We start from the raw sequence: 17,624 nt of genomic DNA, 5'->3' as shown, positions 1-17,624 counted from the left end.
AGAGCGTTACACATGCATGCATGCATGCATCATTGAGTCCACCTGTGTCCAGTGTCAACCTGTCCTTTCTTCCACAGAGAAACAATCAAACTCCAAACTCCTACAGTCATTTGATTACAAGTGTTTGACTTAATTGTAGGGCACATAAGGTTGCTACGGAGAAGCAAGTGATCGAGCAGCATTACACATTGGATCGGGACAAAGGAAGAGAAAGGTTAACTGGTGACAGAGAAGCAACACTGTGTTGCCCTTTGATTCCCCACCAACTTTTTCACAGTCAACAAAAATCCATGAACTATACTGATCTTTAACACGACACCGAAAAATGGCTGTTAATGTCAAACTTAATCTTGTGATGCTTTTTTTGCATTCACTAGAATTAAATTAATTGATAACATTTACAACAATTTTTTGTATGTTGTCCTCACAACATTTGAGGGACATTTATGATAGGCAAACTATATTTATAGAGCATTAAAAAAAATGATTCCAGGAACCTATTTGAAAAGGACCAATGAATATTTCCCATCAGTGTTATCATTATCATTTGGAAATGTAAATATAATAATTCTATTTCGATGATACAGACAATAATGGGTTGATCAATTATTAATATTATTATATATATATATATATATATTAATTTATAAACATCATCACTTTTTGGACCCATCCAAGCAAAAATGTGTGTAGACAATTCCTTGCTGAAGCTATCTCAAAAAGATAAAGCTTATGTAAACTCAATCAAAATAGATAAATGATGACTTATCAACTGGTCGGGTTCATCCAAAACGGCAATGCTTGGCACATACATACATACATACAGCATGGTCGGGATCCCGAGTGAAGTTACGAGTGTGGACGCGAAGGAGCCATGTGGCGCCACCTCCTTTCTTCCTTCGCTCGATTGGTCACGACATTCCTTGTATTATAAGGTGGAAACCAATAATGTAGTGCGAGGTGGATTGGACCGCTCCTTTGTTGTGTTCTTTTGGACGACGAGTTCCTGTGGTGTGCACGTCGACATTTATGACGCGGTCCACTTTTCTGCCACGTGGCTGGTTAGATGTCTTCCGCTCCTCCCTCGCCCTGCTTTTGCTGTTGGCCGACCAGCTGCCGTCTCTCGTTCCTTCACCTTCAGATCATGTGCTTCGCCTTCTCGGTGGAGACGCGAGATGCGTCCAAACCAGCCGCCACTTCCCGCCCTCGGTCTCGCAAATCCCACCCCTTGGGGTCTTTCTAGTAATTTCTGCGCCAATAATTGAAGTAAAATATCCTCACCACATCCTGTCTCTCACGTTTCATGGCTTCTCTTCGACCTTTATTTGCCCTTTAAATACCCTGTCTTCCTTCCGCATGCTGTCTCAAGCCTTGGTCCTCTCTCCTCTCATCTAACCTCTCTCTCTCTCTCTCTCTCTCTCTCTCTCTCTCTCTCTCTCTCTCTCTGTGTTTCCTAGAAAACCATCCAAAGAAAAGGTGAAGGTGTGAGCAGGTGACATTGTGTAAATGGAGTCCGCAAGCGCAGCCAAGAGGCTGTGGCGCATAGTGAGGGTTGTGGTCTACATGATCCAGAAAGGGCTCTCCAAGGACAAGCTCATGATGGATCTCAACCTCCTCCTCAAGCGCGGCAAGATCGCCGGAAAAGCCCTCGGCAACCTCGTCACCTTCCACCACCACCACCACCGTCATGGCGCATCCTCCATGTACTCGGGCTTCTCTTGCCGGTCCATGGACCCCAACCGCTCCTTCTACAACCCCAAGGAGGTGGAGTTCAGCTGTAGCAACACTCCCTTGTATAAGCGAAAGAACCGCCACAGCCGCTTCGACTACGACTACGACTACGACTACGACGCGGTGGCGAAGGCATTCGAGATACTGAACTCGGAGGCGTCCGACGCTGAGTCGGTCATGGCATCGCCATCGCCAGCCCCGATGAGCTGGAGCTTCGTGAAGAGCCCGGCGGGGGTGCGACAACTAAGGATCACGGACTCGCCATTCCCATTGGCGGAGGACGATGAGGTGGACAGCCACATCGACCAGGAGGCGGAAGAGTTCATCAAGAGGTTCCACGAGCAGCTTCGTCTTCAGCAGAGGATTCCGCTGACACCGGAATACAAGCACCACCGCCGTGAACCGCTGATGGGACGAGCCTGAGACGACCTTCTTCTCACTGCGATGCTTCTCTGTGAACGAGTAGAATGTGAATAATCTATGTTGCTTACAGCAGCTTCAGTTTCGGTGAACGCTTTCATCATCAGTCTGCTTCAGCTACGGATTCATTTTTGCTCTTCTTCTTGTGGCAACGAAGCACGCATTGATTGCATCGTGTGTTGTGGTGGATTGTTTAGGATATCACCGCAGTTTGCATGGATGAGGTTGCCGGAGATGTTGAGAGTGCCGGGAGTCTATATATCGGTCATACACAACAACAAGATCTGTCACACGGATCTCAAAAGGGAGTTTGATCTACTGAACACGTGTGTGATCATGAAATCATCGATGAACACGAATTTTAATGAATTTAGACTGCCTGCAATCGAAAAATAAAAGACAGACAGCTCCAAGATAGAGTTATCTACTTTCAATTAACTACTGTTTTCAGGTGTTTCATGTTTCTCAACATTGCCTTCAATAAATAAGGCAATAAAATTAAACTTATGGTACATAAAACATGATTTCTTATGTAGAAAGAATTATATATGTATGTTTGTGATATTTGATGAGATGCGCAAGAAAGAATATATCTCATGAGTTCTTCTAAAACGATAATAATAATGAAGATGACGTAGCATGATGAACAACGATATTATTTTTAAGAAGAGAACAAAAACAAAAAATAATACTAATTTAAAATATAATAATAATAATATTAATGAATAACTATTAGACTTACTCAGACTTAAAAAACTAAACCCTCATGATTAATTAAAAAAATTATAATTACATTAAATCAAATATATGATTCGATCAACAAAATAACATTCTTTCACAAAATCTTCCGATCACAATTTATAATCTGAGTAAAATAGGAAACTAAGTTAAAATTATTTTGGATGTTACCATGTGACGACGAAGTGAAATAACCTCTTAGACTAATCAAATTTATTTAAATAAACGATAGACAAGATAGATAATATAAATCAAATTCATGGTCGAAGTTTCTTCCAAGTGATAGATAGTCAAGGTGTCACAATACCGGGCTACTTGATCCATGATCTTGCCAAATGCTAATCATGCTGATCATCAAGTTGGATGGTGACTTCTCATTCAATTTTTCTCAGTTGTTGTGGACAGTCTTAATTGTTGATGATACTCACTTAATTAGCTATTAGAGTCGATTTCTTTAGGTCAACAAAGACAATAGACCGCTGACTGGTTTGATTAGTCTGCCCTAGGAACGGGTCCAAACTTGGTGCATGCTCGTGTGAACCCTAGTTATCATCCTAGAACACACCAACTCTTACTATCATAGGAATTTTGTACAAATCAAGATTTAAGATTTCAGGTAGATTACGGTTCGGACCGATATTATACCGGTATCATGCCGGTATCGAGAGTATCGATAGATATCAGATTTCCAAAAAATTATTTAGTGCAAGACTTATACCATCTTGTACTATATAATACAGATTCGATGTCTCGATTTATCTTAACCTACATACTAATAAGTTGTTGGATCTGTAATTTTGATTCAAACCATCTCTTCGTCTGTCAATCAATAATAAGGCTCCTTAGGTGTCCACAAGAATAGAAGGTACAATAATGTTAGAAAAAGACATGGTTTCCATCGAGAACAGTACTGATTGAGGGCAATGTCAAATGCCCTACTGGCTTAGGGTGCATCTTACCTATCTGATGCCTCCATGGATGTGACATGCATGGCAATTGTAAGGAATTAAAAGCTTCTGTTTTGATGCCAGCATGAAGGTGCCTATCTGGATTCCTCCTCTCCCTCTTTGAATAGACTAAACATATATCACCTCTGGACTAAACACTTTACCACACACAAGGAGAGGAGATGTTTCTTTCTCAAGTTAGTAGCAATACCTATACAACTTCTCAACCAAATAGTTGTATGGCTGCCAAGAATTGTTTCCAGAGCATTTACAGGATCATGGCCTTCGGAAGTCATCTTGTGGAGGAGACTGCCTGCATTCAAAGTGATGATTGTATATATTATAATCTTATCAGCAATATTTCTTTCCTAGTTGCTTTGGAGGGAAGCATTGTTCTTTGCTTTAAACAAACTGTTCTATGCATTTGGCACTATCTTATTCTAACAATCTTCAGCTCATTCTTCTAAAGTGAAAGATGATAAGAAATTTTACTTAAAGAGTTCGAAAAACATAAGGATTCAGAATCAAACACATTTCTGTCATCATATGCACTTTTAAATGTGTGTGAGCTTCACATATGCACAATATATGTATCATACTACTCCAGCACAATCTTCCTTATTCCTTGTAGTTGCATAGCATTTCTTGTCATCCTTGATGCTGGATATAGCTCCTGTTATGATCCTCCTCAGATGAAATAAAACTTTCTTGCAAAAGAGAACTGCATGTATGTCATGCAAAGGTATGGTCTCGAATGGTTTGCATGGTTGTCACTACCTTGTAGTATTATTGGTGTAGGTGGTGGAATAGGTGGGGAAGAGAGTGACCTCAAATGGAGATTGATTTGGGAAAACACAATGGCGTTGCATTATTAGGAACATGTCTCTCTCATGCATTTAAGCCTTCTTGATTCAACTCCACAAGGGAATGTGATTGAACACCTAAAGTCTCTAGCAGTGATGTTTCCTCCATCTACTAGCTCAGTCTTCACATACCATTTTCTCATTGGAACAAAACCAAGCTCATCATTTGTCGCACCGATCAACGCTTAGTTGCGGTTTAATCGATCGGTAGCGTATCGTGCATGGCACGCCATGTACATGTGGCCTTGGATTGCCATGTGTGAACCCAAGTGGCACCAATCGACACAAAGATGAAAGGACAATGGTGTAAACACATCGGCGACATGGCATAATGCCACGATTAATGGAGCTTTCGTATGCTAATGCTAACCATCATTTAACCGAGCCTCGCTTAATTGCTTCTAAGATTCACGCGTCTCCGGTTCATAACAATGTTGAAATCACATGGAAGATATGAATCGGTAAGATATGTTCTCCATTACTGCTAGTAGGAGAGACTAATTTAATTAGGTTGATTGATGGCTAGAGCAGTATAATTTTGACTTGTCCTAATACTTATTTGGTGTCAACAGCTGAAGCTTTCAAAGGCTTAAATCTTGCTTTTGATATGCTTTAACTTTAATCTACATGCTTTTAGAGTCTTAGTGCTAATGCTGAATTCTTAATCTTATGTTGATTAAGCACAATGTAGCTCAAGACCTGGTGCACTAATCATTAAGCTGCCACTGAGTTGCTAAGGTGATTGTGGAGAAAAAAGCTTCATTGCCATCCACACGATCTTCCATTCTCCAACTCTTCCTATGTAAGAGAGACCTAAGAGGACCTCACCAATTAGAAATTGACCATTAATCCTACAGAAAATTAGCACACTTTTTTTTTTTTGTGTTCTATTGTTGATGCTTGCCAATTTTTTATGTTTGTGATAATGCAAAAAAGATAGCTCATATGATCCACCAAACTCGGTTTTCTTCTTCAGAATTTTATACCATCTCACATGTTCTTGGTTTGTTCACCTTTGGCAAGTAGGTCCATGGCTTCCAAGAAATGTCATCAGAATACAGAAGAAAATGACTTCTTCTGGTTGTAACCTTATAAGCTCATGAAGCCAAATGTTTCAAATGCAGAGAACTAGATAGACACTCATGAAGTTTGGTTAATGTGGTATTATTAGCCGGGGTCACAGTTCGGTTCGAATCAGAATCAAATTGGGCGACAATTCTGAATCGAATCAGATTCCTACCTAGAACCTAGAACTGGCATTGGAGTCAGAATCAAGGGTTCTAGTTTGATTCCAAATTGACTGAAAATATAAAAAAAAAAAAGAAAAACACACACTAATGAGTTTCATTATGTAGTGATTAACACTTCAAATTCAAAATCTAATGACCTAAGTTCAAATTTTGGTCAAAAATTTTAATTTTCCTTTTCTATCAATCAAAACTACAGAACCCCCCGAATCACTTAGAACCAGTTCCATTTTCTATATAATGAACCGTGGCCTAACTGGGCCTTACCAACAAAAAAACCAAGGCCCACTTGGGCCCATTAACACAACTACAATTAGTCAATCTTTGTAGCATGAACGATACACGCTACTCTTATGATTGCTCAAATGCGATCAATGCAAAGCAATTAAATATCTTATTGTTTATCAAGAGGAACCTAACTTTACAGCCATATAACATACAGTTATCGGATACATAAACATTTATGGACATACTTCAACAAAATGTAGATTCCAATTTCAACAGTCTCATTCATGTCTATTCAATATATTTCACCAACATTTCATGATGTGCAGCAGTACCTCATAAACTACCCTTTCTTATTGATGCATCTGCAAATAACTGCTAGTCATTGATCGAACAGTGCCACAGCTAAAGTCATACTTTAATTAAAAATATTAAATCATAACACCATAAAAAGTACAATGATAACTAAAAAAAAACACTTGAAACATATAGGAATAAGATGGTATCTCACTTGGTGGTGCTCCACAAGGGGCATTAGTTGCAGCAGGATCAAGTGGCATCAAGAGCAGACTCTGCAATGATGGCTGATTCTTGTTCTCTACTAAGAAAACCAAAAACCTGCTTCAAATTCCCTCTTGATGGACGTGCGCTTGTGGCAAATTTGCAAATGAAGACCAACCTTCTCCTCACATCCCACTTGGTTATCGTGGTATGCATGAATGAATTGCCGCCGTCAAAAGATCCTGTGGAGGAAGTTATAGATGAAAAATGGCCAAAGTTGGATGCAAGGATTCCAAAAGCTACTCTGCTAATTTGATACAATACATGAACTTCAATGGTCACTATAAGCACAGAGACAAAAGAACAAATGAGATTAGCCAATGAAAACAGATGACAACATAAACTATGGCATTTTAATGAAAGCATGGTATTATGAGCATAACTGTGGAAAAAGACTCCAAACTGTACCCGTTTCACAAGCCTCCCAAAAATACTACCAAAGATGTTTTCAAAAGCTTACCATAGACTTGCAGGAGACAACCACATAATTTAACATCTTCATAATCCACATACTTCAAAAGCATAAATCCATAATTTATATCTTGAACATTAACTTTCACTTTCAGCAAATGCAAATAAAACAATACATCTACTTAACTAGTAAAAAGAATTGCACACCTTTTTCATCAAACAAGGACATTAAGACAGCAAGGCACACACATATGCTGATGTCTTCTCCTGAAACCAAAGTACAAACATATGAAATGAATGAAATGAAATGGGTTCTCCAATGTGGTTTAACACTGAAATAAAGAAAAGAAGTTTTAGACTCTCACCATTATGACAACAGACTAGTAGTTTTCTTCCTCTACTCAAGTTTAGCTTTGCAAAATCAATTGCAGAAGGAAGATTCCTGATCAAGGAGAACCGATCCACTTTTGAAGTCTGCAAAGAGATATTTTAGATTACAACATATTCTTATAAGGCTTGAAATTGCAAATCTTTAAATACAGAACTTGTTGGACCCACCACTATAGGTAGATGCAATTGGGAACTGGCTGATGGAAAGGAAAATGATCCTGAGTTGCTGTCACAGTTCAATACACAGTCAACATCATCAGATGCATTAAAGACTGCATGAACAAAAATAATAAGCTGAATGAGCGAGAAAGATAAAACACTGCTTCCATCAATAAATCCAATAAAACATATGATAAAAAGAACACCTAAGAGATATATTCAACTACATGCACATCCCTTTGGAGTGGCATCTCCAATTTTAAAAGTAGTTTATTGTTTATTCCCGATATAGGTCACAACTAGCTGTTAGAACACAAAATCCATCATCTTATGGGTTCATTTCTATTGATAAGCGAACAAGGAACATGAAGGGGTTAGGAGCATAGTTATCAGAACCAAGGTCCGCAATACCGTACCGTACCGGAGTTTCGACCTGGGCTCGGTACCGGTACGGTACGGTATACCGAGCGGTACAACCAGTGTTGCTACAGTGTCGGACCGGTAACATATGGTCCGCGTACCGGAAGTCTGTCGGACCGGTACGTACCGCCCGTACCGGGCGATATGGTCCGGTACTGCAGACCATGATCAGAACCGAACTGAGAAGCGATCCGGTTAAGCCTCGGGTCACTGGTCTGATCGGTGGGTCAATTGGTTGGACCGTATGTTTAATCAAAAAATATTTTAAACTATTATTGAATAATGGACCTACCTTCTTGAGAAAACAAACAAATAGTGAAACTCCAGATTCATGTCTTAAAGGAATTGCAGACTGAGAGTCTATCATCAGGTTTAAACAATAACTTGTTGACTAGTAACAACAATAAGCATAAGTGATGTAGGACATTTTGCATGGAGGGGTCTTGGAATAAAGAAAGTACTTTGTTATATAACATTTGCAAGATAGCCAATAAACTAACAAAATTTATTCATATGAAAAAAAAGATATAGGACTTCAAAATTAGTAAGACATTACAAAGCTACTGTGGATCATAATTTCAAAGGATTTTTCCTACAAACAACAAAAAGTAAGAAATTCATCAGAATTTCTCAGTTATATCAGTAAGATATCAAAAGATAATATGATGCACTGATTTTCCCAAACCTCCAATATTTCATACCTTTTGAGGCCATACTAAAGTATAAAGAAGCCAAACGACTCACATGACCCTAAATCAAGATTGATAGATAACATGTTATGCCTTTCAAGCCACAGAACCAACCTAGTGGTAGCATTGTAGGCTCAAGCTGAGGAAATATGATGTCATTTTGGGTTTGAGACATTGTGGATTTACAGATACCTTTTCGAACAAATATATGGGCTAAAGAAAAACTAGTAAAGAGATCAGGCATTAAGAACATGATAAAGCTTAAGTGCAAAAAGAATAAAGAGATTCAGCATCAAGAACACGAGAGAGTTTAAAAGCAATTCTGCAGGGAAAAACACAAAAGAACTTAGTATACCATGTGAGGTTGTGCTCACTGCAACATTAGTCAAACCAAGCCAAAATATAGTATGTTCTTTGCAGGATGATATTGAACTCATGGAGTTGATGGGAAATTCAGTCTCCATCAACTCACTAACAATATTAGGTTCTTCAAGAGAAATAGGATGATTGATTGTCGATGATTTCCCAGTCTTGAGTGTTACTTGAGGAGAATATTTGCCCCTTTGTGCAAGATATACTCTTTCTTTTTCAACAATTTCAGCAACTTGTCGATTGCAAAGTTCAGGCCCAGTATCTATAAGTTCGAATGCATGCTTCCAAAACAGGTCAGGTGACAGGCCTCGAGCCCAGCTCTCTTCATCATCTCCAGCTCCTGGAATATAATGCCAGCTAAATCCTGAGCTCGTTCTTGACTGAGATATTCCATCTGATGCTGATGCTGAGACCAGGATGAGTGGTATGAACTCCCAAGAATCATGATCAGGAATTTCATTCAACCAAATGAGAGTCTTTTGAGAAATCCATAATGGACGAAGGGGCTTTCTCAAGTTTGACGCAAGAGAACTAATATCAGCACCGCAAGCTTCCAACAGCACGGTCCACTCTTGAAGGTGTGTCTCTATAATTGCTTTCTCAGAGTTTGAGACCCATATCGGAAGATGCAAGGAGCAATCCCAGTCAGCAGATTTGAGCCTCATGTCAGAAGTCTCATTGGAGGAAATATTAGATTCCTGGGAGAGGTATAATACATATAAACATAAAAATAATCAATCCCAGAATATAATTGAACAGAACCTTTGATGTATGATTTAGAAACCATAAGATGAACATGCTACAATAACCGAAAAAAAAGGTAGACAAAAAGGATCATTGTGCAACTGGGTAGATAATCAAGGCAAAGATTTTGTAGCAAAGTTCTCTGTACAGGAATAGACAAAAATATTCGGTTTGCATCCAAAATTTTTAATGGAACAAAAGATATGCAAACATGTAAGAAAAATTTTCAATAAATAAATTTGCAAATTGTGCTTTAATGTTGTGAGAATTTGAAATAACAAAAATTAAGTTTATCATAAAATTCAGAAACCAGTATCATGGTCTAACTTGATGTTAAGTCTATAATCACAGATTAAGATGTCAACAAATAATGGATACTTATCCAACACATATTACAGGGAAGGATGGGTAAGGATGCAGGCCATAAGCCAACTAATCCACCATAGAGATACCTTAAAGAATATAAGAGCACCGAGCCAGGATGTGGCTAGGTACGATTTTAATGACAGGTTCTGAATGTTTATAATTCAGATCAATATCAAATAGCAAACAATAGTTCTATTTTTTATGTCATCTGTTGCCTACCAGTTCCTGACCTTGGTGGTTATCACCAAGCATCCTCTGCAGATAATTCTTGATCGCACAATTTAGTACACATGCCCATATTGGAATTGTCTTTGACATGCTATCTGGAAAGCGTTTTCCCTTCCTCGTCGAATCGACTATAAGACACCCTCCTCTCTGTCCTACCAAAATTCAGAAAAACAAACGTTCAGCCCCAACACACCTTTATAAAACAAAGTCAACTGCAAAACTACAAACGCAGTTCACATTCTGTTAGAGAGAACCATTTGATGAGATCTACAGGTGCAGAAAGAATCAGAAACGATGCAAAAAAAAAAACCCTCGAAGAAATGAAATATTTTTCTCTCTCCCTCGTGTGTAGAAGGTAGGGAAACCTAGAGAATCTCGTGGCAGTTAACTAAACCAGTTAAAAGATTCTTTAAACTCAACTATGAAAGATGTTCAAGATTCCATCTCTTATCCCTTGTATAATCCATCAAAAGAAACCTCGCAAGGAAAATCACAAGAACCATGGTATAGCAAGCACAACAAAACCTAGAAAATCCCATCGCTGTTATTTAAACCAATTAAAAGATTCTTTAAACTCAAGTTTGAAAGATGTTCAGGATCCCATCTTATACCCTCTTCCGACTCCTCAATCTATAACACATGATGAAAAAAATCTTGTGAGGACAAGAACTGTAGAACCAAGTGGGGGAAAAGATTGATGCACCAGCCAAAACTCCCATCGTTTACTCTTCCGCGTGATCTTTCAATGAAGAACCTTAATTCGCGAAGGACAGCATATAAACAAATCCAAGATCACGAACTCAGAGAAAAGCCCTATACATACGCCAGTTTCCAACAAAAGGAAACAACGAAGAAAGAAATTTTGAGGATTTGGGGAATGCGGGTTTGTAGGCTTTACCAGCGAGTCGGGCGAGGTGGAGGTTGAGGCGCGAGGTGCTGAAGCACCAGTTGTTGGTGTGCCCGTCGGTGGACTTAAAGTAGCAGGTGGCCTCGAATCGGGGGGAGTACCAGAGGCCGCAGCGGAGATTTGCGACGAGCGGGAGGCTCGGCCACAGTCCGGCGATCTCGGCCACGAAGGTGGAGTCCTCGTAGATGGAGCGCAGCGCGTTGTAGAGCGAATTATCCATCCTCTTGATGCTCCTCGACGCCCTGTAGACGCTCATCCTCTCCTCCGCCGCCATCGCCGCCACGTCGCCGACCAGCCCAGCGAGCGACGAAAACAGGGTTTAGCCCCGCCTTCAGTCCGCTATAAAATGTCAATTGGCAAAATGTACGGTCCAAATCGAACGGCTAATAATAATAATAATAATAATAATAATAGTCGGCTATAAATCGAAAGATTAATTTATGTATTAATCCTTAAAAAAACTATATAATGCATAATTGAGATTAATTTATCTATTATTCCTTCTTGTTCTTTGGATCAAATACTTACAATAAAACTATACACATAAGGGATTTGCATTATTGCTCTGTCATTGAAGCCTCCGATCTCAGTCATATGTAATTAAATTAATAACTTATTTTATTTTCCCTTTCTTTCTTTCAAAATACCACCCAACAATCATTACATAAATTTGGAAACACCCAAAATTGATGGCTAATCCATCGCCAAGAACAGAAGCTCTGAGGACCGCTAAAGCGACTTCGACCTGTTCAAACGGATCGACGGGGTCGTCGAGGAGCGACGCCTGTCGGTCCACCCATCGATCCACTCCAGTCTTTTCCTTTTCTTTATATGCATAGATAGAGAGAGGTAGATGGAACCCTACCTGCACGAAACACAGTAGATACTAACGTATATACGTATGTAGAGGTAGATACATACAAGGATTCCTGCATCGAACAAAAGCACTAGTTCCCCGTGACCTTCTCTTCAGGTATATACACAACACATGAATACGTACATAACCTGCGACGAAGCTCTTGGATCCATCAGTTGCACAGAGACACGACGAGAGAGATGAGGACGTTCGAGGCAGAAATGGAGGAAGATGGAATAATCATGGCAGGGAAGATGGACGAGGAGCTCGATGACGACGGCCGCCCAAGGAGGACTGGTACGTATCATTCCTTTGCCTGTCCGATTTCCTCACCTTCTTCTTCCTCCCCCACCTGTTGTCATGCACGGTTGCAGAAAAGTAGGAGTCCTACAAATCAAGAGTGAAAAGAACAGGCTTTGTCAGACATTATCATGCATGAAAAATTGCAACATGTACTGGTTGGTTATGCATTAGCTCAAATTATATTCATATTTAGGATTTGGAGGAGAGTAATGGTAATATGATTTAATTCATGCTTCAGCTATTATACTAACCCTGAATGATGTTTGATTTCAGTTCTTACTGATCCGGTCCTCCGAAAACTTTCCCTGCTATTCTATTCTAACAGGCAATGATGTAATGTGCAGGAACTGTGTGGACAGCAAGCTCACATATCGTAACAGCAGTCATCGGTTCTGGTGTGCTATCCTTAGCGTGGGCGATGGCGCAACTTGGTTGGATAGCTGGACCTCTAGCTCTGGCGCTTTTCGCCCTCATCACCGTCTACACTTCCAGTCTTCTAGCAGATTGCTACAGGACTGAAGATCCAATATCTGGGATGAGAAACGTCACCTACATGAGAGCAGTGAAATCCAACTTAGGCACTTGAATTTCTAACCCCATCTTTCATCATGGTACAAACTTTCCATGAACAAATTAAACATACAAAGTCTTCATGCAGGAGGAAATAAGATCTGGTTGTGCGGACTCTGCCAGTATGTCAACCTCTTCGGAGTTTCCATTGGTTATACGATTACCGCAGGCCTCAGTGCTGCGTAAGCTCATTGCATGCTCTACACAAAGTCAGATTTGGGCATCTCTAATAAGTTTCTTCTTTGGATGACCACAGGGCTGTGAGCAAATCTAATTGTTTCCACAAGAAAGGCCAAGAAGCAGCTTGCAGTATCTCCACCAATGTGTTCATGGTCGGGTATGGAATCATTCAGATCTTCCTGTCCCAACTGCCCAACTTTCATAAGCTATGGTGGTTGTCCATTGTTGCAGCAGTGATGTCCTTTGCTTATTCCTTCATTGCTGTGGGTCTCTCGGCAGCCAGAATCATCTCAGGTGTCTCCTTTGTATGATCAAATATCAAACAACAAAACACAACCTTGCAATACCTTAAGCATAAACGTTCGAAGAGAAAATCTGAATCAGACTTTGGTCTCGACAGGGAACACCAGAAAAACATCCATTACAGGTACGATAGTTGGAGTGGATGTCAGTGCATCTCAGAAGGTATGGAGCACTTTTCAGGCACTTGGAGATATAGCATTTTCCTACTCATATTCCATGATCTTAATTGAAATCCAGGTAGGCTGACTACTGATGTATACCAAAACCTTTGTCATGTCTTTCGGTTACCTGCTTATGAATCACATCCTTGCTCTGCACTCATCCAATATTCATGACTTTTAGGACACCCTAAGATCTCCTCCTGCAGAGAACAAAGAAATGAAGAAAGCAAGTTTAATCGGTGTGGTGACAACCACTACATTCTATATGCTTTGTGGTTGCCTAGGTTATTCTGCATTTGGGAACCAAGCTCCAGGAAACATACTAACCGGATTCGGATTTTATGAGCCATACTGGCTAATAGATGTCGGTAATGTCTGCATAGTGGCACATCTAGTTGGTGCTTACCAGGTAACCTCATATCTGATCAGCAACAATAACTAATTTTTAAGATCTCTCTACCTGCATCAGACATCTTCTGTGCTAACTAATAATAGACATTTTGGCTATTTCATTTTCTAGGTGTACTGCCAGCCATTGTTTGCTGCAGTAGAGACATGGTTTGCTAGAAAGTGTCCTGGCTTACAAATACTGACTCATGAGCATCCCATCACAATTAACAAAAACCTTGGCTGCAACATTAACATTTTCCGACTGCTGTGGAGGACAACCTTTGTGGTGATAAGCACTGTTCTCGCAATGCTGATGCCCTTCTTCAATGATGTGCTTTCATTACTTGGTGCTGTGGGATTCTGGCCTCTAACAGTGTATTTTCCCATTGAGATGTACATTTCACGAAATCATATTGCAAGGTCTTCACCCAAGTGGATGCTGTTGCAAAGCTTAAGCTTCCTCTGCTTCCTTGTCTCCTTGGCTGCAGCTTGTGGTTCCATTGAAGGGGTGGCACAGTCACTTCAACACTATTCACCATTCACGTCAAAAACATAAGAACAACTTCAGTAGCATCTCTGAAACCAATCAGAAGCTGTCTTTCTGATTTCTTAGTTGTAGTCATCACTGGTCTCTATGATTTTAATCTTATGGAGATATTAGAACTTTTTGTGGCTAAAAAATCCATACAAAGTAATACATCATTATTGAAAAATCATGAATATTGTACTTGCATGAGCAAGCACCAGCGAGTTACAAATTTATGATGCATGTTATCAAGTCGATACCAAAGAATGGATGCCCATCTAGTGATTTCGTGTCACTATTGTATCATGACAATGGAGTACGATCATATAAATCTGTTCTATACCTTTCCTTGACTATACATGATCCACTAAAATTGCACTACTTGTACTTTCATTGTTTTAATTGAGTATTTTCCTCTAAATACTAAATTGAGCATACTAAATTTTCCTCTTTCCTCTTTCTGATTGTATTTTTTTATTTTTCTCTTTTCACCAACTTTGTTATCAATCCATTAAACCTTAGCACCCCTTTAGGTTGTCCTATGTTATTACTATTTCAAACAAAAGCAATTTTTTTTGGTTCTTGTCTCCTTGATGCAATTTTAGTTGTCAAATTCAATGTGATCATTGTTCATCTAACGAAATCAGATTATACACTACATGGCTGGTTCCCCCAAGAATATGATTTCTAGTTGGCGAGCTTGTCCGAAATGGTAAAGAAACTGTTTAACAGCAAAGCGGAAAAGATTGTTCAATTTCAGATCAGGATATCCTATCTTATCAAAGCCATAAAGAAAGGTCTTAAGCTTTTGAAAAAAAATCAATTATGTTTAATCCAAAAAAAACTGGTCAAAAACTAAAAATTTGTGAGAAAATGTGTCAACCTTTGCAAACAAATTTTTTGCACAAGTAAAATATGTGGATAGGCAGATTATAGAGACCAACAAGAAGGTCAAGCGTTAGTTTTCAATCAAAATTCATTAAGCATTATATTTAGTAGAAAACCAACAGCCAAATGAATCACAGAAGGAAAATATAACACTCCCTATACTATCATGGCCCTGTAAAAGAATAATAACGACTGCATAGTTCGGCATTTTCCAACCATAATACAGAGAAATTACTAGTTGTGATTGCTTAGCCCCAGCTAAAACTCATGTCAAAGTATGCAGGAGGCCTTGTTGGTAGAAAACAAGGTTATTGTCAATTAAGACGAAGTTAAAATGTCAATGGAACATGGAAACAAAATAGGGTGAGAAGCCATAAGAAAATACACTAGAGAAAGATGTGCAAGCCCATTACTGTATCAAGTTCAAGTTTGAGTGGAATAGGATTGACTTGTTTCTAGTGCTTGCAGGTAAGTATGCAGAGTTTAATATCCTCCGACTGAATAGAAGCTAACTGCCCAAAGGCAAGGAGAGGGCTCAGCAAGTGAGGCAGTGTGAAGTTAGATGAAACTGTAACAATATCAAACATGGAACACTTACTGCAGAAAAGGATAACACAAATAGTTCACAAAATACAGCAATAACTTCTCATAATCCTCGAACATCTTGACCCTCAGGTTCGCAGAAAACACCAGAACATCAGGCATAATCCCACCAAATTAAAGGGAAAAAATGAAAGGAAAAGGAGTACTAAATTAAATAAACAAATTGGAAATTTGACTAGCTTCACTTTGATTTTCAGTTTCATTTATACATTTTCCCCCCACCTAACTGACATATCCGCAGACTCAAGGCCTGTACTGGAGGCAGAGACACTGGAATGGAGTGAAAAGTGGTGTAGCAATGGGAGAAGCTGATAGGAATAAACTCTGACAACAAGATGCCAAAAGTGGTGCCGAAATGAGAGAAATGCACCAGTCTTCGCCTAGTAATTCCATAATCATGAATAATTGTTAAAGAAAGAACTTTGGTTTTGGTACTCTCACTTAAATTACAGAAGTCCACTGATACATTAGTCAGTCCCGCATCTCTGTCACATGTAACTCTGCAAAAACTCACTCAATACCAGGAAGAAAAAAAGAGAGCACACCAAAAACCTATCAATCATCCATCAAATAAAGGAAAAAATTAGCATTATAATCATAGAATTCCTATAAAAAAACAACTATGAAATCGATTGTGGCGTTCCAAGTCGATCAACAATGACACGATAACATCGATCTACCCACATTTACTAAACAATAAACATGGGGCAAAACAACACAAGATGATAGCATTGTACCTGAAGATCGAACGGAATGTGCTCTGCCTGACTTCGGCGTATCTGCCTGATTACGTTGACGAGGGCGATAAGGGAGGTCCCGCGCGTGATGTTGTGGATCAACGGCGATAGAGTTGAGGGGTCTAGAAGGCGGCGGTCGGAGGAGGCGGAAACCATGGACCGCGGGCACGAGGACAAGCGGAGAAAAGGTGAGACGAGAGACGGCTTCCGTGGGAGGGAAAGCACTCGGCCGATACGGACGCTGTTAAAGAGGCATGGCGAGATTACGTTCTACTCCGCAGATCTTCATTAAATTTTCGAAATTGCCATTGGACGAATTAGTTCTCCAAATGACAATACAAAATGGGCATAGTTGCCAAATTAGTGGCATAAATCGTGCTGCAATTTTCCATCAAAAGTGTTAATTTCATTTGATTTAATTTGCCCTTGAGGCCCAATTTCAAAGCGATAGGCCCATATAATCGTATGAATGGGCCTGACTTGGACTCATTCATTGGGCCCCAATCATGAATTGGGTCGATGAGCAAATAGCTTGTCCAAGAAAGAGTGATGCTTGATTCCCTGTGGATTTCTTCCATGGTAGGAATTAGGCAAGAGTAGAGTAGAATCCACTCGACCTTTCACTAGACTAGGTTAGGATTTGATCCTCTCCTCATGATGAATAATAATCTACTGCTTATCTTCTTCGG

General features: G+C 39.6%; 3 protein-coding genes and 1 long non-coding RNA gene across 5 annotated transcripts; 2 read left to right on the top strand and 2 right to left on the bottom strand.

The window, feature by feature from the left end:
* Positions 1–1,364: 1,364 nt before the first annotated feature.
* LOC103969401 (uncharacterized) lies at positions 1,365–2,323 on the top strand. The gene has a single exon (XM_009382917.3). The coding sequence runs from the start codon at positions 1,507–1,509 to the stop codon at positions 2,152–2,154; it is 648 nt and encodes a 215-aa protein (XP_009381192.2). The 5' UTR covers positions 1,365–1,506; the 3' UTR covers positions 2,155–2,323.
* A 1,442-nt stretch (positions 2,324–3,765) lies between these two features.
* Positions 3,766–11,754, bottom strand: LOC135586366 (uncharacterized protein C3F10.06c-like). Its single transcript, XM_065088356.1, has 8 exons — positions 11,410–11,754; positions 10,503–10,663; positions 9,157–9,871; positions 7,702–7,805; positions 7,509–7,617; positions 7,351–7,410; positions 6,683–6,914; positions 3,766–4,149 (listed from the first exon to the last, which is right to left on the bottom strand). The coding sequence occupies exons 1-7, from the start codon at positions 11,690–11,692 to the stop codon at positions 6,721–6,723; spliced, it is 1,626 nt and encodes a 541-aa protein (XP_064944428.1). The 5' UTR covers positions 11,693–11,754; the 3' UTR covers positions 3,766–4,149; positions 6,683–6,720.
* A 314-nt stretch (positions 11,755–12,068) lies between these two features.
* Positions 12,069–17,134, bottom strand: LOC135596270 (uncharacterized). Of its 2 annotated transcripts, XR_010480895.1 has the most exons (4): positions 16,936–17,134; positions 13,221–14,709; positions 12,829–13,126; positions 12,069–12,661 (listed from the first exon to the last, which is right to left on the bottom strand). It is a non-coding gene; the product is annotated as an uncharacterized LOC135596270 (long non-coding RNA). The 2 variants fall into 2 exon arrangements; XR_010480894.1 differs by having other exon boundaries at positions 12,829–14,709.
* Positions 12,486–14,737, top strand: LOC103969399 (amino acid permease 3-like). Its single transcript, XM_009382914.3, has 7 exons — positions 12,486–12,571; positions 12,922–13,155; positions 13,236–13,329; positions 13,404–13,621; positions 13,728–13,867; positions 13,973–14,200; positions 14,312–14,737. The coding sequence occupies exons 1-7, from the start codon at positions 12,496–12,498 to the stop codon at positions 14,735–14,737; spliced, it is 1,416 nt and encodes a 471-aa protein (XP_009381189.3). The 5' UTR covers positions 12,486–12,495.
* Positions 17,135–17,624: the final 490 nt, after the last annotated feature.

This window comes from Musa acuminata, chromosome BXJ1-10 (assembly GCF_036884655.1).
Source record: "Musa acuminata AAA Group cultivar baxijiao chromosome BXJ1-10, Cavendish_Baxijiao_AAA, whole genome shotgun sequence".
In the NCBI taxonomy this organism is placed as follows: domain Eukaryota; kingdom Viridiplantae; phylum Streptophyta; class Magnoliopsida; order Zingiberales; family Musaceae; genus Musa; species Musa acuminata.
Note: the sequence above shows the minus strand (reverse complement) of the source record. Positions and strands in the feature narration are given on the sequence as shown.